This window comes from Trachypithecus francoisi, unplaced genomic scaffold, assembly GCF_009764315.1.
Source record: "Trachypithecus francoisi isolate TF-2019V2 unplaced genomic scaffold, Tfra_2.0 Lachesis_group15, whole genome shotgun sequence".
Classification (NCBI taxonomy): domain Eukaryota; kingdom Metazoa; phylum Chordata; class Mammalia; order Primates; family Cercopithecidae; genus Trachypithecus; species Trachypithecus francoisi.
The window spans coordinates 60126409-60149830 of NW_022681460.1; the positions used below are offsets into that span (position 1 = coordinate 60126409).

The following is a 23422-nucleotide window of genomic DNA, read 5'->3' on the forward strand; positions in this document are numbered from 1 at the left end:
ATTAAAAGCAAAAACAAACAGGAAGCCAACCCCCAATTTTTTCCTACTCAGTTTACCTTGGAGGCTACAGTGTTATCCAGAGTCCTACAAAACACATGATGGGTATTTTGTTCCTGGTATACATACTAATGTCTTTAAGTCCACCAGTACCACTACACATTTTGTGCAATTAAGAAATTAACTTCAGGCACATGACCAGTGAGTACTTTAGTTTCAGTACTATCTATGCAGAATAGCAAATAGAGTGTGAAACAAAGCAATGCAAGCATTTATGTGAAATTTGGCTCCATGCTAAAACTGGCTTCCTGCTTACCTATATTAAAAATAGAACTGCCAAACTACCAAGGTATCTCTTTATAATACCTCTTATTTTACCTTCATCAAGACTAAGAGCTTTAACTATAACCCATGTTAATTACCCACATTTCTCCAATTTTCTACCAGATTTCAAAGAATATTTTATTATCTAAACTTTTTCAACTTTCTATTTTCTCTGTATGTGCATGAAGACAGACATACAGAGAAACAGAAAAAAGCTACACGACTTCCACAATAAACATACACAGATATTATACACATACTGAGGAGGCTGCATGATTTTTATATCAAAGTACATGCTTTTTCCACCACAGAGTTCTTCACTGTTGTTACGATAGAAAGCTTTTGCAAAATATAAGCACATGCTAGTAATAATTCAAGGTTTTAAGAATTTATAGGTTAAAAAAATACAATTCCTAGAACACTGTTATCAAACAAATAAGTTTTATTGGCATCTAAAAACAAAAATCACCCAACATTGAAAGGTACTTTAATATTTACGTTGTTTTCTTGTGTCTTTTTTACTCACTGCAGTATGAGGAACAAATCACAAACACTTACTTTGGAGAAACAGAGACCATAGTGTAGATTTTACAAAATCACTTTTTAAAATCTCTGTATTGTGCTCCTCAAATACCTAGAGCCAGTCTTTGCATAAAATATCACAGCTTTATCTATAATCTTAAAATTCTGCAGCAGCCTAAAGATATGGATAAGATATACCACCACTTGCTATTCTGAAATATATCTATTACCATATCCAACCTAATGATAGTTATCTAAAAAATTCTTTCTTCCATAGGAAGTCTCTGACAAGCTGTTATTCATTTCCTTGACGTTAAAAGAATCTGGGGCCAACATTTATATTTTATCAGAAAAATAAAAAAAAGTTTACCTACCATGTTCATATTAAGAACAATGCCTATACAAGTCAGTTGTACAATTATTTTAAGAGAAAGGTGAACATGAACATCAGATTAACTTAATTCTGGCAGACAAAAGTGAACAACTATGGTCCAGTCAGCCATTATCTATTACAGAGAGATGACAACTTTACAAAAGGTATCTTTTACCTACTGAGTGATGATTATGTCCCCTCAGTTTCTGTGCTTTCTACCACTGGTTCACTTTCTATATCAGCAACTGTGTCACTCTTCTCCTTGTTTATTTCATTTGAAGATGTCAGTTTTTCATAAAGTTCAGGATCATTCTGTACTGGTATAGGTGGTGGCTGAGCATGTCTCTCTGTATTTTCACCATTAACCTGAGGCACATTATCACCTTTTCGTTGAGAAGTGGCCCCTTCAAAATAATCAAAAACCCGAGCATGAGGAGGGGGAACCCAAGTGTTTTGAATTCTGTCTCGTCCAAGACGATTTCCGTTCATTTCTCTGCAGAAATCAAAATCTCTGTCATCCCTATCCCTTTGCCTCTCCCAGGGTCTTCTGCGGTCATCAAAATCTCTGTGAACTTCTTGTCCAAATCCTCGGTTCCAAGGACCACTTCTAGGATCAAATCGATAGTTTCCAGACCGAAATCTACCTCTTTCTTCATGTAAGCCTTTTGGACCACCGTAGACTGGTAGAACCCGATGCTCTCTCTCATCAAAATCTCCTCTATGCCCCCAGGGCTTCTCTGGATTAAAGCCAAAGTGGTCTCTTCGACCAAGATGATCTATACCTGGCCTCACAAGACTCTCTCTTATATCTACAGGAGGTCTTCCAAAATGATCCCTACCATCTAGTGGTGGCCGCCCAGGACCTTCTCTTGGATCTATAGGCCGCCCAACCACATCTCTAACATCCACAGGGGGAGGTCTACTAATGCTTTCCCTAGTTTCTATAGGAGGAAACCGGTAATCTCTGTCTCCTTCCTGTTGAATGTTCTCATTCCCAAGTGGTATCCTTTTTTCTGGGTTAGCAACATTGTCTATGCTTTGTCTTCCAGGAGCTAAAAAAGGTCTTTCTGGCTGACTAAAAATATCTCCTGGAGGAAAAGGTCCACGGGGTGGTGGATGAAGAGCTGAATCAAGTACCGATGGGGGTGGGATTCCCCGTTGGGGTGGAATTCCAGGCTGTATTAAAGGGAATCTTGGCCCAGGTGCCTGTGGTATTAGTCCTGGACGAATGTCTAACATTGGCATTGTGGGCATCCTTTGATTAGGGATACTTAAAGGGGGTAAGTTTTGAGGTCCAGCTGGTGGCTGTGTTCCCAGAAGTCCAGAAGTATTTGGAACATTTGGTGGCTGTACTCCTACAAGTCCAGAATTGTTAGGTATATTTGGGGGTAGCACTCCCAAAAGTCCAGAACCACTTGACACACTGGGTGGCTGTATTCCCAATATTCCAGAGTTATTTAGAATATTTGGTGGTTGGGCTCCAATAATCCCAGAACTACTGGAAACATTAGATGGCCGGACCCCAAGAATTTCAGAATTACTTGATACATTTGGTCTTTGGACTCCCAGAATTCCAGAATTGCTTGTCACATTTGGTGGCTGTCCTCCTAAAATTGCAGCATTACTTGAAATATCATTTGGAATCACTAAAAAAAAAAAAAAGAAAGAAAAGAAAAAACTCAAAATAACAGTCAAAAGTTTCCAATAATTTTAGCTTAATCAGCTACTTGTATCCCCCAGTAATCAAGGTACATTAGCTACTACATGAAATCTTTTTAAGTTAAACAAAAATGTCAGGTATTATACTGATTTTCCACCTTTAATAAAAAACCTTTCTAAACCATAAATTTTTTTTTTTTTTTTAAGAACACAAGTGGAGATTTAAAAGGCTTTAGGACAGGAAAGAAAAGAAAGGAAAGCACACTTGAAAGAGACTCAAACAGGCATCAAGGTCAAGTGCCTCTAAACCATAATTCTTAATGTACCAACAGTGGGACTACAGAAAAAGGACTTACTGTTTTCAAACACCATATTTATCTTCTAGAGTTAGCTGGATAATACCTATTAGAAGTAAGTTTCTGGTAGAAGTTATTCACACTCAATACTTGTTCATTTTTATCTTTCTGTAAGTATACAGATTTTGTGTAATATTATTTTGACAACACATTGAAGTAGTCTCAATAGGACGAAAAAAAGGGGTGGTGGTGTGAGGGTCTTAATGGAAACGTACTGAAATCTAGATTATCCTGAACAGAAGGCCACTTTTTTCAAATAGAAATTTTAGGACATAGTGATCTCTTTTTAAAAAGTGCATATTTCAGCATTTGTAGATTGAAGTGGTTACAAATGCACGCTACCCCAGAATTAAACAACAAATACAGAGAGGTAACCTAGCTTAGACTTAACTTTTTTTTAATTTTATTATTATTTACCTGATCTGGTGTTTTCACCAGAAGAAATCTGGTGGTCTATCAGATGAGGTACTTTATCTTCAGGCTCTGCCTGTTTAGTTGGAGCATTAAAAACATTTCCAGCTGGCAGAGCGGAAGTAGCAAGATTGCTGGCAACAGAGCCACCCGGTATAACAAGGCTACCAAATCCAACATCTTTCACAGTTTCCGGGGTCATGGATAATGACGGCTGCACTAAAGCTGTTTAAAGAGGAGAAAAACGTATTTCAGATTTAATGAGTCAATTCATGTGCTAAGTTTTCTGGCAGTTTGAGTATTTAATTTATAATGGCATCTCTGTATTACTAAGCACACTATATATAACAACCAATGCTCAAATGACAAAATGAGTCATCATGAAGAGGCTAAATTACATTTAGAAAGCTTTATCCAAAAATAGTGAAAACTAACAATATTCAGAAATATTTCACCAAAAATGTTAAGATCAGCACTCAAAAAAAGTAAATTCTAGTAACAAAAAAATTAATAATTTTCCAGGAATGCCAGATAAGTGAATGTCTAAACATACAGAAATGACTAGTGCAGACTGAAATGTACAAGTATGAAAATCTGCCCAATCCCCCTGCAATTACAATGTACTAAGGTCCTAACATTCATTTAACATTACCTTTTGTCAAAAGAAGTTAGAAACTCATCAGATGAGAATACATAAGGTGGACTACAAATATGAAGCTATAAACTTTCCATCTTAAAGAATGGGTAGAAATATCCCTAAGTGTATTTGTCACACATATTAAAAAACACAACCAGAGGAATACAAAATTAATTACACAATTAAAATTTTTAGTACAATTTATGTCACTTAGAATACTGTAAAATCATACTTGTAGAACTTAGGAAATGCTTTATCTTCATATGTAACTCTAGATTACCCGGGAAAAACTGTTAGCATACAAGAGCTACAAAAATAAAACCATCTATGGTCATGTACGAGAATTAAGAGAATTAAATGAGACAGGCAAAGGCAATTGGGAAAGCATCTGGCACACAACTATTTCTCTTTTTCCATTAATTGACTACAGATTTTCCAAAATTAGTGAACTAGGAAAAAATTGGGAGGTGGGCTCTAGTTACCCTCTGTGAATAGTGAATTCAGAAATGACTTCTGAACACTTTGTCTAATTTTCAGAAAGAATAAACAATTCTTTCTAATGAACCAATAATAACAAAAAGAAAGGCTTTTAAACCTATCTTTTTTTTTGAGATGGAGTCTCGCTGGGTTGGCCAGGTTAGAGTGCAGTAGTGTGATCTCAGCAAGCGATTCTCCTGCCTTGGCCTCCCGAGTAGCTGGGATTACAGGCGTGAGCCACCACACCCAGCTAATTTTTGTATTTTTAGTGGAGACGGGGTTTCACGATGATGGCCAGGTTGGTCTTGAACTCCTGATCTCAGGTGATCTACCTGCCTAGGCCTCCCAAAATGCTGGGATTACAGGCTTGAGCCACCACGCCCGGCCACTAATTCCTGCTTCTAGGTTTTCTTAAAACAATTCTGACACACCTCGGCCTCCCAAGGTATTGAGATTACAGGGGTGAGCCACCATGCCCGGCCAAATTTTAAAGCTATGTAAACATTGAAAGGGAGACAAAATTTAAGAATACAAGGAAAATGAATTAGATAATCAAGAGTTAAAATCTTTATATATCACATACACTCTTTAAGTCTAATTTTTGAGGTAGTCTTCCCTGAATTACTAAAGGTTTTTTCAGAAGCTTGGAGAATTAATGTACATAAAGAGTAGACTAGAATGAAAAAAATATTAAAAGGGTATATTAAGCATTTCTGTAATGTCCAATGATAGGAAAAAGGAAATGAATAAATGTCTATATTTACTGTTGCGTTGCATTACTTTTGAAATGTCTACTCTAAAGAAAATACAGATATCAAAACCAAGTAGGCTAGAGTGTATATCCCATAAAAATGTAAAAAAAAAAAAAAAAAAAAAAAAAATCACATATGAAACTGGCACCACAACTACAAATGAAAGATTTATTTCAGGTAACCCTGATGAAGAGTAATTTGATTATACATTTTTTAATTAAACTTTTAGGTTCAGGGGTACATGTACAGGTTTGTTATATAGGTTACTCATGTAACAAACAAATATTTATAGATACACGCACATGTACCCCTAGTTATGATTATACACCTTTGGGATAAAAAAAAGCGGCAGAAAAATCTTAGCTTCATCCAGTAGCCTTGCAATAACACTACTTTCAAACTACTATGTGTATGTCTGTATTGTACAATAATGAAAAGCAATTATGTTACTGTTTTCAGTATATGAGAACACAGGCAAATATCAAAATCAAACTAGCTAATTTGTTAATAATGCATATTCATTTTTTTCTGTTCAAAATGCACATTTTCTAGTTCTGTCCACTAAAAATTCCTAGACTCAATGAAAACCCAAGAGCAAAATGAGAATCTAGTACCCAGAGTGAATTCTCTAGATACCGTACGTACCCCAATTGGAAAAACGGCCGATTCTCAGATTGGAGGGAGGAAAACACAAGATTTGTCTGGGATATACTGGGCCAAAAAGCTAAGCAGCTCTCAAAACTAATGTGACAGGGAAGCAACACAGGTCTCCCACCGTCCAAAGATGAAACAATTTGCACTTCAAAAAAAAAAAACGCAACTGACTAGAAGTAAAAAAAATCCATTAATCCATAAATACTAAAGAAACTGAAGGAGAAAAGAAAGGGAGGACTGGGGCAGGACTGCACTAACATTAAGACATTTAATACACATAGCAAAATAAAAAACACAAAGAGGATGAGAGGACCTTCTCTGAATTTTGACTAAAATAAAACCAATCATAAGACAGTTTAAGACAATCAAGCAAATTTAAATAAGAACTATCATTTACCGTATTTCAGAAATTATCTAACATGCACTTGTCTTAAAGCTTTCATAATAAAAATATTAACAATAATTCACAAGAATGAGAACTGACACACTGAAACTAACACTACCATGAGTAAAGAAAACTCTAAAAGCAGAAAACTTACATGTTGGTACTACTGGTGGAATTGCAGGGGGTGGCACAACAGGTGGGGGAACTGGAGGCGGCATGAAACCTACATGGAAAAAAAAGAACCCAAAAAACAGCACAAGAAAAATTACTTATTTTAAATCAAAGATTCAAATAGCTACAAATGAAACTTCATATTCTTAAAATGGACTACAACCTCATATTTATATATATTTTTTCTATTTTAAAAATGGCTTTTATATATGCTGCCTTATTTGATCCCTAATAAGGTACGTAAAGCAAAGAGATCCTGATTTATGAGAACATCCTATTTATTTACTCATTCAAGTCCTGTAGCATGCTCTATGGTGCTGTAAAATCAAAGATTAACAGGAGCCAGATAAACTGTTTATATATGCCATTTTATTTATTTGATACGTGTGTTTACTCACTAGATCAAAATGTTTCTGTTTCTTTGGATAACACTACATTATGTTTTAAGCATTGAAGTAAATCTTCTATTTAATACTGACTTTTTAATGATTTCAATTACATTATTAATTTTAGATACCGAGTCTATGTTTCCCAGGCTGGTCTCAAACTCCTGACTTAAACAATCCTGCTACTTCAGCCTCCTGAGTAGCTGGGACCAAAGGCACACACCATGGCGCTCAGCTTTTTAATCATTTTAAGTATCACACTGTAAATTTGCTTCTTTGCACTTTTTGAAATATAAAGCTACCATTACATTCAACTAGAAAATAATGACTAAAATAATTTTAAACTATAAAATCTACTTTGGTATTCAAGGTTTGTTCCTCCTCTCACAATCCTGATTGTAACTAAGTTTTGTGGTAAATTATATGATACACATATTTAATATTTTTAATAAGTATACCTTTTGTACGTTTAAAAAAGTGGCTAAAAATAAGAATAAAAATACATGATTTTTCAACAAATTAATAAGGAACGACTTTATAAAGCCTATATGATTATGATTTTTGAAATAATCACTTAAAAATTTCTGAAATATTTAATTTTGAAATCACAAATAGAGAAAATGAACAGTTTTCAATATTTAAAATAAAGTTATTAAAATTTGTATCAATTTCCTATTACACATTAAACTGTAATTTAAAACATTTACAATTGCATGACCTGTAAATTACAACCATTCTCAGACAACAAATTTATTTTTTAGTCTTGCTAAAAACTCTACCCAACATCTAAGAACTTAAGTTACGGCCGGGCGCGGTGGCTCAAGCCTGTAATCCCAGCACTTTGGGAGGCCGAGACGGGCGGATCACGAGGTCAGGAGATCCAGACCATCCTGGCTAACATGGTGAAACCCCATCTCTACTAAAAAAATACAAAAAACTAGCCGGGCGAGGTGGCAGGCGCCTGTAGTCCCAGCCACTCAGGAGGCTGAGGCAGGAGAATGGCGTAAACCTGGGAGGTGAAGCTTGCAGTGAGCTGAGGTCTGGCCACTGCACAATAGCCTGGGCAACAGAGTGAGACTCCGCCTCAAAAAAAAAAAAAAAAAAAAAAAAAAAAAGAACTTAAGTTACAGAAGTCAACATAATGTATTTCTTCTCTTATAATATGCAAATAATTCATGAATTCAAATACATTTTAATTTGGAAAAACAATATATATATTGTTTTGACCTAATAAACTTGATAACAAAATTCCTGAATTAGAGTTTCTAGGTAAAAACTATAACTTAAATGGGTATCTCATAAAGTAAATATATATAACTGCTTACATAGTTTAAGGTGGAGCTTTTAGGCTGGGCACGGTGGCTCATACCTGTAATCCCAGCACTTTGGGAGCATCGCTTGCTTCCAGAAGTTCACAAGTATCTCTCCATCATTCTTCTAACCTAATCTCCCATGGTCTAATAAAAGCTCTTTTTTTTTTTTTGAGACAGGGTCTCACTCTGTCACACAGGCTGCAGTGTAGTGGTACGAACACAGTTCATTGTGGCCTCCACCTCCTGGGCTCAAGCCTCCTGAGTAACTGGGACTATAGGTGTGTACCACCTCGCCTGGTTACTTTCTTATTTTTTGTACAGACAGGGTGTCACTCTGTCTGGGCTGGTCTTGCACTCCTGCACCCAAGCAATCCTCTCACCTCAACCTCCCATGGTGCTGGGATTATAGGTGTGAGCTACCATGCCCAGCCTAAACGCTCTATCTTAAACTATATATTTAGTTGTGTTTAAGTAATCTATAGTTTTTACCTGGAAAATCTAATTCAAGAAACTTTTTTTTGGTTTATCAGTAATTTATTAGGTCAGTACTTGCTTTGGCAGCACATACCCTAAAATTGGGATGATATAGAGATTAGCATGGGTCTTGTACAAGGATAACACACAAATTTCTGAAGTGTTCCATATTTAAAGAATAAAAATAATTTATTAGGTCAAAATGAAGTATTACAAATTCAATTAGCCTTTTAAATATAATTTCTAATGTTTAAATGGAGCCTACTGATTCTTAGGAGGGACAATGCAAATTTTCTGATGAAATGCTGATAATTATTAGAGAACTTTATACAAAAACTGCAACAGAAATTTTACATTAAGAGTAGTCTTTTTTTTTTTTGCCTTTTTTTTCTTTTTGAAACAAAGTATTGCTCTGTTACCCAGGCTGGAGCGCAGTGGTGTGATCTTGGCTCACCGCAACCTCTGCCTACCAGGTTCAAACCATTCTCCTGCCTCAGACTCCCGAGTAGCTGAAATTACAGATCTGAGCCACCACGCCTGGCTAATTTTTGTATTTTTAGTACAGATGGGATTTCACCATGTTGGTGAGGCTGGTCTCAAACTCCTGACCTCAAGTGATCTGCCCACTTTGGCCTCCCTAAGTGCTGGGATTACAGATGTGAGCCACCATGCCTGGCCATGGTTTTCAATTATTCTAAAAAAATTCCATTATTCTGTGCCAGTGCTTCTTCTCCCACCAATCTGCATCCTGAGAACAAGTTAGAAAAGAAAACTCTCTGGCCCCTACCACAAACCGAGTAAAGCAAAAACAGTGGAGGCTGGGCCCAGCAATCTGTGCTGTAACAAGCCTATGCATGCTAAGGTCTCAGAACCACTGCTCTATGGTATTTAAATCTGAAAGAACAACAACTTAAATGATAATCTAAATAGAGGTGAAATATTAAAACAAAAATTCCTTACCAGGTGGTGGTTGTGAAGGGTTAAAACTTGCTCGTAAAAAAGGAGGTGGAGGAATTGGACTAAATCCAGGAGGAGGAACCGGCATCGACACAGGAAACGCTGGTGGGACTAAACTAACTGTAGGCACGGCTGGCGCCACTGGAATCTTTTGTGGACAGACAAAAAAGTTCAGTCATCAGTTTATTCACCTGCATCTTGGAACAACTAAAGGCAAATTATTCTATTTCTCTTTCAGGATGGTAACAAATACTATTAAAAAGGGTTTTATGCCCCCTTTTTGTATACTTGCAAGTGAACCGACTTAGGGTAAAAACAAGGCCATGTTATTCAACAGATAGTTTTTACTTGGAGATTATGAATTTGATCTTACATTCAAGCGATGTAAACTAATGGTCACCTAGTTCAAAACTGAGTATTATGCTCCATTTTAAACTGCCATCTCCCACTCAGTAACACCTATGTTATGCAACCTAACCACCATTAGGAAGCATGTCAATAACAGCTTTAGAATGGCTTAAATTTCTCATAAATTTATTTTCTAATCCTAGCATAAGTACCTTTTACTCACTCTAGGTACAAGTCGCAAGTATTCATCTGCACCACAGCTTTAGCTCTCTTCTAAATTTCACATTACATCAAGTGTCTATTCAACATCCCAAGGGTGCTGACAAAAAGATACTTCTACCTAACACGTATGAAACAACTGATTTTCCAGTCATCCTTCCCAAAAGAACTCTTCTCACAGTCTTTCCCAGTCTCAGTTAATGGTAACTCTATCTTTCCAATTTCTTGGACTAAAAACCTTGCCTCTGCTTTTGCTCATAATAATCCCAAATCCAATCACACTAGGAAAAGTCCTGTTGGTTACAACACCTTCAAAATACACCTACTATCTGACCATTTCTCATTACCTCCACTATTTTCTCATTACCTCCAGTGCAACAGACATTCCAGAAGTCTATTTTGAGCCACCACCAGCTCTCATCTGGATTGCTACAACTGTCTTTTAACTGGTCTCCCTACTCAAAGCTCACTACAGCCTATTCTCAAAGTAGTAACCAGTGCAATTCTTTAAAACTGTAAGCCAGATCAAGTCACTCCTCTGCTCAGAATCCTCCAATGGCTCCTTACCTCTCTCTCTTTCTGTCACATGTAAAGACCCACCATCCTCATCTCATTCCAAGTGAAAGCCAAAGTCCTTGGAGGGGTTTATCTTCAACTAACTTGCCTTTCACTGGCTTTATTCTAGCCCACTTAACACTCCTGGACCACACCAACCATATTCCTGGTGTGGGACCTCTGCACTGGTTGTTGCCTCTGAACAGAATGTTCTTCATCAGATATCCACATGGTTAATTCCCTTACTGCTTTTAAGTCATTGCTCAAATTTCTCATTCTCAATTAGGTCTATCCTCACCATTCTATTTAAAATAGATCAGCCTTATGCTACCTTTTTCCTTCCATAGGATCTCATTATCATATTTATTTTACATTTTCTGTCACCACTATTGAGAATAAAAGCTCCAAAAGGGCAGAGATTTGTGGGGGTTTTTCACTGATACCTAGAAAAGTGAGTGTCACAGAGCCAGTACTCAATAAATATTTGTTCAATAAACATATTTAAATATGAATGACATCATTTCTAAAAATAATTTTTCAAAAAGTATTTGATTAAACTCATTAAAATAACTTACTGTTCTATCAATTTGACTCCTCAGAAAAACATGAACATAAAAAAATCCTGTGAGTTCTCAGAAACAATATTTCCATATTTATCTTTATTTTAATGTGTTTAGCACAATGATACCACAGCATTAGCAGACTTTTTTTTTTTAAGAGATTTAAAAGAAATATTCTTTTCCCTAACACTACTGACATTTCCCTAACACTAAGCATTTATTCTGATATGGAGATTTTCGTTCCGGTTTGATAAAGTAAATACAGGATTAAAAACAGAAATGTAAAAGAACACATTAAGGGAAAAAAAAAAAAAGACCCACTTCAACACTAACCTGCAACATAGCAACAGGAGGAGGGAAAACCTCTGCCTGGGTTGTGACCACTGTCTCCTTTTCAACTGGAGTTGGGCTCTGAGTTGTCTGGACCGTCTCTTTAACAGGTTCTGCGCTTTTCACAGTTTCCCACTCTAAACAAAATATTTGAAATTGATTTCCTTTGGATAGGTGAAACTTTTCATTTTCTTCTTTGTATTCATTTATTTCACATCTAAATTCTTCATCTACCTTGGCACATCTTTAAGATATATCCACAACTGTAGATTCCACTCTAGACTTCTGCCCAGATTAATCTGATTAGGATACTATAGAGTTCAAAAACCCATGACACATGAGACACAAAGGAAAGACACTAAAATATTTCATCTAAAGAAAACACTTAGAAGGGATATAATAGATATATATATCTCAATGGCTGGCTGATATAAAAGGAACTAACTGTACTCAATTTTTTAATCACAAAATACAACAAAGGAAGACCAACTAGAAGAGTATTAATCCAATACAATAAAATCCTTCTGAAAATACAGCTATGCAAAAAGAGAACAAAGAAGCTCTAATGGTTCCTCTCTCATGCTTCTCCATCTCAAAGTAAAGATCAAGTAAGATAAGTAAAATTTATATGACTTTGCCTCTCTGTACCTATCTGCCTTGATCTCCTACTACTCCTTCCTCACTCACTCTGCACAAACCATACTGGTCTCCTTATTTTTGAATACAAACATGGCACTTGCTGTTCCCTCCGTATAGAATGTTCTTTCCCCAGATGGCTGCATGCCTTACCCTTTCAGATATCTCATTGTTCATTAGATCTTCTACAACCACATAAAAACTGCAACACCTCCACACCCACATTGCCCATCTCCCTTCCCTGATTTTTTTTCTTAGAACTTACTGACACTAAAGTACTATATTGTTTATATATTTTGTTTATTATCTGTTTTCTTCACAGATAATGTGTGAAACATGCGCTAGTAAGCTTTATAGCATTTGAGGCTTTATGGGCCATGTGTTCTCTGCTGCAAGTGTTGAACTGTTATTGAAAAAAAAAAAAAAAAAGTAATATAAAATAGGTAAACAAGTGAGCATGGCTGTGCTTCAATAAAACTTTACAGAACAGGCTACCAACAGGATTTGGACCATGGATAGTAGGTTGCTGACCTCTGCGCTACATTCCACAAGAGGAAGAATTTTTGTCTATTTATCTCACTGCTCTAATTCCAGTTCCTAAAATTAGGCCTGATACACAGTACAAAGTAAAATATTTACTAAGTGAAGATACTGGAATAAGCAGCCATTGGCGCGGGTGGGGTAAAAAGTAGGCCTGACAGGAAGAGTTTAATAGAAACAAAAATGGTTCAAAATTTTGCATTGGTCTGAGAAACAAATATTCGGAAAATTAGCTAATTCTGATAAACGAGCTAAGGTGTGAAGAAAAAAGGTGTGTATATCATTTCAGTTCTTTTTCAAATGTTTAGATTTCCTATTGGTTATAACTGCAAATCATTTTGTCAATTTTTAACTGAAATCTTTTAAAATAAAAAGACAATTTTGGGAGAAAAAAAAAGCTGGCTAGATGATCATTTAGTATTGTAAAAGGCATCCCGGAAAGTATTTAACATTATATGAATCTGAACCTCCCTAAACTAAGATTCTATTCCTGCTATTTTCAACATGGATACTACTCAAAATAATCTGCAAAGTGTTTCAAAGAAACTTCCCAAGTTCCCACTTAAACTGAAGCAATCACAAATATTCAGTTTTAAAAATCCCTTCTACACATTACTCTCAAGTATGAGAATGAAAAAAAAAAATCATACATTTAAAAATGCTACATTTATAAAGACTTCCACACTTTCTAATCTATACTTTGACATCTATGAAATAGGTCCCATTAAGCATGTACACTAGGGCACAGGAATGTATCTTTTCTCTTTTTTGGGAGATGAATCCAGGATACACAGTTAATGCTATCACCCCAAATTCATTTCAGCTACAACCTTCTAACCATACTTTTTTTTAACAATAAAAAGACCTTAAATTTCTTACCAGTATTTACAGTCTCCTGATCAATCATGCCTCCTTCTGCAAAACCTTCCAAGTCATCCACTTTAACTTTTTCCCATGGTATATATGTAACTCCAAGATCCACATCCCAGAATTGTTTGTATTCTGTTTTTACACCTTTGTTTAAAGCCCAAGCAATCTATTGTAAATGGGAAGAGGAACAAAGAAAGCTTATACATACACACTATAAAAACAAGGTAAAAAGTTTGAAATTTTATTTAAACAATGTAAACACAATAAAATTGGTTTTAGAAAACAGTTGGAAAAGCTAAGCTGGAAAACTAATTGTAGCCAAAAAAATTTTTTTCCAGTAGTTTTTCTTTGTCTGAGACAGGGTCTCACTCAGTCGCCCAGGCTGGAGTGCAGTAGCACGATCATGGTTCACTGCCTTGACCTTGCGGGCTCAAGCGATATTCCTGCCTTAGCTCTGCAGTAGCTGGGACTGTAGGCAGGCAACATCATGCCCAACTAATTTTTTTGTTTTTTAGTAGAGTTAGGGGTTTCATCATGTTGCCTAGGCTGTCGCAAACCCTGGGTTCAAGCGACCCACCCACCTCGGCCTCCAAAAGTGCTGAGCAGGTGTGAGCCACTGCGCCTCACCAGTTTTGTTTTTTCAAATGAAACTTACATTAGACATAGTATTTATAATAAAGGATTCCCACTTCTTATTGTAACTCTAATAGTGCAATGCACTTTCAAAGAAAATCCAAATCCACTTTTCACCATAAAAATGTCAAACTACATCAGGGGTGATTAGAACAGCATTTTTCTCCACTTTTTGAGACAGGGTTTCACTCTGTTGCCCAGGCTGCAGTGTAGTGGCATGACCATGGCTCACTACAGCCTTAACTTCCTGGGCTCAAAAGATCCTCCCACCTCAGCCTCCCAAGCAGCTGGGACCATAGATGCATACCATCACACTCAGCTAATTTTTAAGTTGTTTTGTAGAGATGAGGTCTCATGTTGCCCAGGCTGTTCTTAGACTCCTGGGCTCAAGTGATCCTCCCACCTCAGCCTCCCAAAGTGCTGGGACTGAAGGTGTGAGCTGCCACACCTGGCCCGTTATTTTAGAAAAAATTTTTTATTCCAGAGGGGACTAGGGACACTTTAGTTTACACAAGAAACTTAGCCATGAATGAAAACAGATGAGCATTTATTGACTTTAATGAAAATAGTTACTCTAAAGTTTTTAATTCAGTTGTAGAAACTGATGAGATAAACTTCAAATAACAGAAAGCAAATTGTGAGTTAATCATAGAAAGTATTGGAAAGATATTCAAAACATTCTCAGTATAAAGACTAGGAAGAAAAGAAAAATATTCTGATAATCTCTTCACAAGGGCCTGGTTTATATTTTTAAAAACATGTCAAGAAAAAAGAAATCAATAATATAATTAGAAGGTATAGTTAAGGAATACTGGGAGGAAAAGTGAATGAAAGACAATACTATAAAATGAACACGTTCGGCTCATAGAATTGTGCCCCAGTTGACTCAGAAAGCTGTGCAAGTGTAATTTCAAGGAAGTAACTGACTGAAGTTCTCGTTATTGGACTTACTCTTACCTACATCTAATTCTGTAACTCAATGAACTGAAACAATAAGTTTCTGATGAGGTTTGTCCATAACATTTAAAAAGAATTTAATACAGAGACATTCTAATAATCCAATAAAAGAGCTTGTGACCCTTTCGTGAAAAACTCAGACTTTAACATAACAGACATTAAAAATACTGCCCCCCAACCCCAAGTTCCACTCCACCAAATCTCACCTTAATGACCTTGGACCCAATTTTATACGATCCAGAACTGAGTTTCTGAAGAGCTCGAAATGCATCCTGTCGATGAACCATGCAGACATAAGCACAGCCCCTGGGAGGAATCATCTAATAAAAAAAAATTTTTTTTAAGAAAGGGTATAAGAACAGAAATTCATTCTGGTATTTTATGGTTTAAATGACACAAAACATTGACTACTTACTAATACTTCAATTTTGATAGATTACTGACTTATTTTCCCCTTTCTTCCTCCAGCTGTTTATTAGTAGGTACAATTCATGTACAATTAATAACTCAACTTTTAAAATCCCAAAATTCAAAACTCAATGAGGTATCATAAACCATGATATATGAAATCTTAAATATATCGCAATATTTTTTGAATACAGAAAAAGAACTATTAAAAACAAAACAAAATAAAATGTATAACTTCATATATATAATGCCACCAGATAAAAGGAAAGTAGTAGTATATGGTCAAAATATTTGAAGGCAACAATTTATTCCCAATATTACCTAAATTTTTCCAAATGTTATACTGAGTAATGCAAAGAGGATTTTTCTTTTGGGGAATTATCTTATCCTTAATATAAAATTCATAATCTGAAAGAATTGATAAAAATTTTCAGTCTTATAAAACTTTATTTTGTTCAAGTGCTTCTGGCAAAGGTTTTAATAAGAGGAAAACAGCCTCAGTGTTAAGATTTGAGACTGATTTATAAAGCATTTAACTATTCTACAACTACCAGACCATAAAATTATCCTTAATATATTAACTCAGAAAACTATGCACAGCATTTCTTTCTCAGAAACTCAAAAGGCATTCTATCATTTTATTTTCACTCAATACCTAATAAGCCGTATCTGTTATTAAAGCTTACACAGAAACCTTTCCCTCGGCCTTGCTAACACTTCAAGCTACCATCTCTTTAATATTAATATCAAACTTCTTAAAAGAGAAGTCTATCTAAACCTTGACATTCCTCTTTATCTACTGCAATCTAACTAATTCCTCACCAACCCACTGGAAAATACTCTACTCTCTTCAAGCTCACCAGTGACCTACTAAATGCCAAACTGAATGGACCTTTTTGTCTTTGACGTCCCCAAAATTAAATGAGTGGATTATGAATCATTTCACAAAATAACTTAGTGCTTATTATTTATAAGTACTATGCTCTCAAAAAGTAATACAATAGAGGAGAGGGATAAGGCAAACAGATGCTCAAGGGACCACGATACAATAAAGACTACAAACATGATCAACAAACAGGAAAATACAAAATGTTACTTGGACACAAGCTGTGTTCAGAGCAATGATTCCTGCTGTGTGTCAGAATCACCTATGCAGCTGTGCACTTTGCTAGCATGGGCATCCCTAATTTTTCAAATGTCAAGACACATTACTGATATGCAGCTAGAACTGAGAATCACTAGTTTAAGGATGGGGTAATCCAGAAAGAAACTTCAGAGAAAGTCTATGATTACAGACTCTGAAAGATAGTGATGTTTTAACAGGTAAAATCTAAAAAGACAAAAGAATAAGAGAAGTCGACAGCACTCTTGTGGTATATAGACAGAAATCTGAAGTACCCAAGTTGAAATCCTTAACCAATCACCTTTTCATCACCTGTGTAACTTAAGCAAATCACTTAGTTTCTTCATTAGAAAATAATCACATTTGAATTACTTAACCAGCTTCTTACAAGGCTCCAAAGAGATCATACACAGTCAAAAGTAAGATGCAAAATGGTTCAATTCAACTCAAATAAAGAATTCTGTTACTATTACAGAAAAGTCAAGTTTGGCCATTTAAGGAAGACTGGAATGTAAGACTAGAAAGGAAAACTGGGCAATTTTCTGATACATAATGATAAAAAGATCCCACAGACATAAAATTGTAACCACAGGGAATGAAATCAGAAGCCTGATGAATTCAGTCTCCTCATACTTCCTGCTTACCAGTATGGATGGATGGATGGATGGATGAATGTCTCCCCAAACAAATGACTACAAAACATTTCATCACACAGCAGGAAGAAGGAAGATAGAGAGTACATAATTTTTAAATAAAAGAACAATTAAAATAGCAAACCAAGGTGTCTGACCTTCAGGGAAAAGCATCAGGCCTCATGAAGAATAAAACAGACTCAAAGGAGGAGACTGAGTGGTGTAAAACTAGTGCAAGAATCCAGAGTGAAAGAGTTATGCTCAACTTACTAGCAATTCGCTGGCCATACTAATTTTCTTACCTGACATTTGCTCTGTTTGATAAAAAAAAAGAGAGTAAAAGAGCACAAGACAGTGAGAAGAAAAACACAAAAGAAACTGGGATCCCAAGCCCAGCTGTGTCTCCACGACTGCTTATGTGGTCATGTGCAAGAGACTACAATTCTGTGGAACTCTCCATTTCCTTAGACGCATTTTTTTAAAAAAGGAATTAAACTAGACCACACATAGGGTTCCTGCTAACTCAAACATTTGATGATGTTAGCAATCAAGCATGCCACACTGCTATAAAACTCAAGAATATTTTGTTAGAATTCCACTAAAAAATAAAAATAATTAAGGAGAGAAACAGCACCAAAATAAACACAGACATTATCAAAGTACAACAATCCTTTTAAAGATGTGTATTATTTAAGGCAGACATTACTGGGCTAATTAGGAACAGAAGTGATTCTTTGTATTAATAAAAACCTCCTTTTTTTTAAACCTTAAATTATTAAGAACTGATACTTGCATTAATGGATTCAATTTGTCCAAACTCTTCAAACAGGTTGGTTAAGTCTTGTTGTGTTGCCTTCTTGTCCACTTGCCCAACCCAGAGAGTAGTACTACATACTGTCAAGACATAAGAGACAAATGACCTAAATCATATAGACACAGTTACTTCTTTCAAAAGTAGCTGAGGGAAAAGCAGTAATAAACATAATAATGAAATTTAAGAGAATATATTTTTAAATAATTGTCAATGAACACTTGCATCTGTTATGTTTAAAATCAACTAAAATCACAAGTATTAATTCACATCTCTGCCAAGTCAATCACTTGCATGTCACCTGTTTTCAAGCTTGGCTGCACGCTTGAACCATCTGTGGATGCCAGGGTCCCACTCTAAGAGGATGAGTGGCATGCAGTACCAAAGACGGGGAACTGAGAGTTGTAAAATTCCCTAGGTGATTCTAATGTGCAACAAAGTTTCAAAACTACTTCTCACCATAATCCCATTTGTGAACCTTTCCTTTTTTTTTTTTTTTTTGAGATGGAGTCTTGGAGTCTCGGAGTCTCACTCTGTCACCCAGGCTGGAGTGCAGTGGTTCGATCTTGGCTCACTGCCAGCTCTGCCTTCCATGTTCACACTATTCTCCTGCCTTGGCCTCCTGAGTAGCTGGGACTATAGGCGCCCGCCACCACGCCCGGCTGATTTTTTGTATTTTTAGTAGAGACAGGGTTTCACCACGTTAGCCAGGATGGTCTCGATCTCCTGACCTCATGATCCGCCGGCCTCGGCCTCCCAAAGTGCTGGGATTACAGGCGTGAACCACCGCGCCCGGCCTGTGAACCTTTTAAGTGTCTTTCTGTGCTGGAAGGATTAAGTGAATGTGTCTCCCTAGTCAAGAGACAAATCTGAAAACAGCATCTTATCCTTAAGGAAACAATCCTTTGTGTAAAGATACAAAGGAAAAATGGCCAAATCAGAACCATCCCTTAACCCCTTGAAAGACTTAAAGATACTTAACTGTTGAAAGTCACATCCCCTTAACAAATATTAAACATGAGACATCTTGCCTACTTTCAGCTGTACTGTTCATGCCTCCATGAATGCCTCCTTTTACAGAAGACATTTATTTTAAAAATATTTATAGCTGACACCTTTGCAGAATTTTCATACATTGTATTTGGATTTATGTCAGTGTCCACATTTCTGGCTACCTTTGATCTAAAATAAGACAGGTTTAAGGCAGGTTTTACTCTATGGCTAATTTAGTCCCTTGGCAAGATCACTACTCAGTGCCCTAGACTTTTCAACCAGGTCTCTCCACTGTGGCTAGTCAGAACGCTAACATCTTCTAGACCTCTGTAAGCTTTAGGAATCACTTAGTGAACACAGGGTCCCTGGTCATTGTTCTTTCCCTGCAAGCTGTTTATCTCCTGTAAGTCTTACCCTATGTATATTCAATTTAATCTTCCACTAAAGTCTCAAGGAGCTCTGCATTAAGTTTATAGTTGTTGTTTTTTTTTCCTGAGACAGGGTCTCACTCTGTTGCCCAGGCTAGAGTGCAGTGATGCGATCTCGGCTCTCTGCAACCTCCACCTCCCGGGCTCAAGTGATCCTCCATCCTCAGCCTCCCGAGTAACTGGGACTACAGGTATGCATCATCACACTCAGCTAATTTTTGTCGTATCTTTAGCAGAGATACAATTTCACCATGTTGACCAGGCTGGTCTCAAACTCTTGGTCTCAAGTGATTTCAAAGTTCTGGAATTAGAGGTAAGCCACCATGTCTAGCTTTGTAACAGTTTTTTATTGCTGCTACAACAAAATAACATGAACTTAGAATAAAACAAGTATCTTATAGTTCTGAATATCTACAATGGGTCAGCAGGCTGCATTCCCTCTGTGGGGCTCCAGGGGAGAATCTGTTTACTTACCTTTGCTAGGTTCTACAAGTTGCCTGCCTTCCTTGGCTCATGGTCCCATCCTCTGTCTTCAAAACCACCTCCACAACATTTCCCAAATTCTCTCTCCTTTCATTATCACATCTCCTTTTCTCTTCAACGTACTTGCTTCCCCCTTATGTACCTGGGCCTTCTGGATAATCCAGGTTCATCTCCCCACCTCATGATACCTAATTTAAAAGGGTCTGAAAAGTCCCTTTTACCATATGATGTAACGTATTTAAAAATCCCAATGATTTAAATGTAGGTACCTTTTAGGGGGCCATTATTCAATCTACCACAAACCCTTAACAGAAGTCTGGAGCTCTGTCATGGAATAAATTCCCCTGCCCCTTTATTTTTGGAGACAAGGTCTTGCTCTGTCACCCAGGCTGAAGCTGGAGTGCAATGTCACAATTATAGCTTACTGCAGCCTCCAACTCCTGGCTTTAAGGCATCCTCCCTGTCTCAGCCTCCACAGAAGCTGAGACTATAGGCACACATCACCATGCTTGGCTAAGTTTTTATTTTTAGTACAGACATGGTCTTGCTCTTTCCCAGGCTAGTCTCAAATTCCTGGCCTCAAGCAATCCTCCTGCCTTGGCCTTCCAAAGTGCTGTGATTATAGGTTTGAGCCACTATACTCAGCCTTAAGGATTATTTTAGCTTTTTTGTTTGTTTGTTTTGTTTTGAGACAGGATCTTGCTCTGTTCCTCAGGCTGGAGTGCAAGTGGCACAATCATATCCCACTGCAGCTTCTCGACCTCCTAGGCACAAGTGATCCTCCCACCTCTTGCTTGAGTAGCTGGGACTACAGGTGTGAACCACCTTGCCCAACTAATTTTTTTTTTTGGGGGGTAGAGATGGGATCTCACTTTGTTGCAGGCTGGTCTTAAACTCCTGGCCTCAAGCAATCTGCTGGCCTGTGCCTCCCAAAGTAGCTTGGATTACAGGTGTGAGCTGCTGCACCTGGCATTCCCTTTTTTCTCTTTATTACTGTTTCTGCATATTCCAGCTGCCCTAATCTCCCTGAACTCTGTTCCGTATTTCCCATCTCTTTCAATATTATCTCTCTACACATTTTTTTCCATAGGGAACTCCATTTTTTTCCCCAGAAAGCACTAATGATTCTTGCCATCCCATGCAGAAGGGACACTTGATTCCTGGAATGTTATTATTCATTGGTGCTTTATATCCCCTAAACTATTCAAGAAGAAAAACCATGTATTCTAAAATCCATGCTAAGGATCAATAAATAGTATGAAACACTACCATATCTTTAAAATGTGTTAAGAAAGAATACAAACCACAGGAAATTGATACTGCTTTTGAATAAGGAGTGTTATGAGTTAAACAGTCAGATTATTTTTCACTGTACAGGCATACCTTGGGGCTACTGCAACTCTGGTTCTGGACCATCACAATAAAAGCAGATATCGCAATAAGGTGAGTCACATAAATTGTTCTTCCCAGTACATATAAAAGTTATGTTTATACTACACTATAACCTATTAAGTGTTCAATAGCATTATATCTTAAAAAAAAAGTACATACCCTAATTTTAAAATACTTTATCGCTTAAAAAAAAACAAACAAAAAAAACTAATGCTGACATAGAGACAAAGTGGGCACCTGCTATTGGAAAAATAGTGCCAGTAGATGTACTCAACACAGGGTGGTCACAACCCTTCAATCTATTTAAAGAAAAAAAAAAAGCAGTCTCTTCAAAGTACAATGGAGTGAACTGCAATAAAACGAGGCAGGCCTGAATTTGGTTATGCGCTTTTTATTCATGTGCTTTTTATTTTCTTTCTTGCTGTTTGTTGTATCCATGAAAATAAAGCAGAAATAAAAAATAAATTCCACAGTAAAAAACTATGTAAACAGTACACGTATGTTTATTGAAGCACTATTCACAATAGCAAAGACTTGAACCAACCCAAATGTCCACCAATGATAGACTGGATTAAGAAAATGTGGCACATATACACTATGGAATACTATGCAGCCATAAAAAAGGATGAGTTCGTGTCCTTTGCAGGGACATGGATGAAGCTGGAAACCATCATTCTCAGCAAACTATGAAAAGGACAGAAAACTAAACACTGCATGTTCTCACTCATAGGTGGGAACTGAACAATGAGAACACTTGGACACAGGGTGGGGAACATCACACACTGGGGTCTGTTGGGGGTTGGGGGGCTAGGGGAGGGATAGCATTAGGAGAAATATCTAATGTAGCTGACAGGTTGATGGGTGCAGCAAACCAACATGGTACATGTATACCTATGTAACAAATCTGCATGTTGTACACAAGTAGCCTAGAACTTAGAGTATAATTTATAAAAAAAGAAAAAACTTAGATGATGGGTTGATGGGTGCAGCAAACCACCATGGCACCTGTGTACCTATGTAACAAACCTGTATGTTCAGCGCATGTATCCCAGAACTTAAAGGAAAATAGAAACTTAAATAAATGGTTTAAAAAAAAAAAAAAAAACTACGTAAACAGTGACATCAAGAACATGACAAATTAAGTGAGAAACTAAATGAGAGCCTCCACATAAAATCCTTACTCTAATATTGGCAAATAAATAGATGATTCTCAACGTCTTAATGGTAGTCATACGAGAAAGCACAGTAGAGATTTTTATGGTCAGACCTTTGATATTATTTATTTTATCAGCCAGCACTAAAATGTTTAGATGTATAACCTCACCCTATGGGATAAACAAACTTCCAGAGCAAGAATAATCATTTTCAGGTTGACACTAGCTCTCACAACCAGATAAAATTCAGGCAAGATAGCCAAGGCCTATAAAACTGCCAAAACTTAGTAAGAAGATGGCTATTGCCTTTTATTACAGGTCTGGGTTTCCAAGATGCTCTAGTAGCATAAATTATACCAATTATTTTTCTAACTCCCTGGCAGAGGGAATTTATGTGGAAGTCTTCAGAAATTAGATAACACAAACAATGGTTAGCTCTTCGGAAAGAATGACAATTTGCTCGATTTTATGTACTTCTTTGCCCATATGTAAACTCTTAGTT

General features: G+C 36.7%; 1 protein-coding gene and 1 non-coding gene across 8 annotated transcripts in view; one reads left to right on the top strand and one right to left on the bottom strand.

The window, feature by feature from the left end:
- The window catches only part of SCAF8 (SR-related CTD associated factor 8), a 229674-nt gene that overhangs the window by 128138 nt on the left and 78114 nt on the right, over window positions 1-23422 (bottom strand). For 4 of the 7 annotated variants that reach the window (XR_004442877.1, XR_004442878.1, XM_033234978.1 and 1 more), the window contains exons 14-21: window positions 18453-18553; window positions 15703-15816; window positions 13916-14072; window positions 11864-11997; window positions 9852-9996; window positions 6702-6770; window positions 3649-3867; window positions 1392-2862 (exon numbers count right to left, since the gene is read on the bottom strand). Coding sequence is in view for 5 of the 7 variants with exons in the window: in XM_033234978.1 (XP_033090869.1) it covers window positions 1406-2862; window positions 3649-3867; window positions 6702-6770; window positions 9852-9996; window positions 11864-11997; window positions 13916-14072; window positions 15703-15816; window positions 18453-18553 (2396 nt within the window). In the remaining 2 variants the exon portion in view is untranslated. Of the gene's footprint in view, window positions 1-743; window positions 2863-3648; window positions 3868-6701; window positions 6771-9851; window positions 9997-11863; window positions 11998-13915; window positions 14073-15702; window positions 15817-18452; window positions 18554-23422 lie in introns of those variants that run through there. The other 3 variants (XM_033234981.1, XM_033234980.1, XM_033234977.1) reach the window with 1 other exon arrangement.
- LOC117098139 lies at window positions 8963-9066 on the top strand. The gene has a single exon (XR_004443198.1). It is a non-coding gene; the product is annotated as a U6 spliceosomal RNA (small nuclear RNA).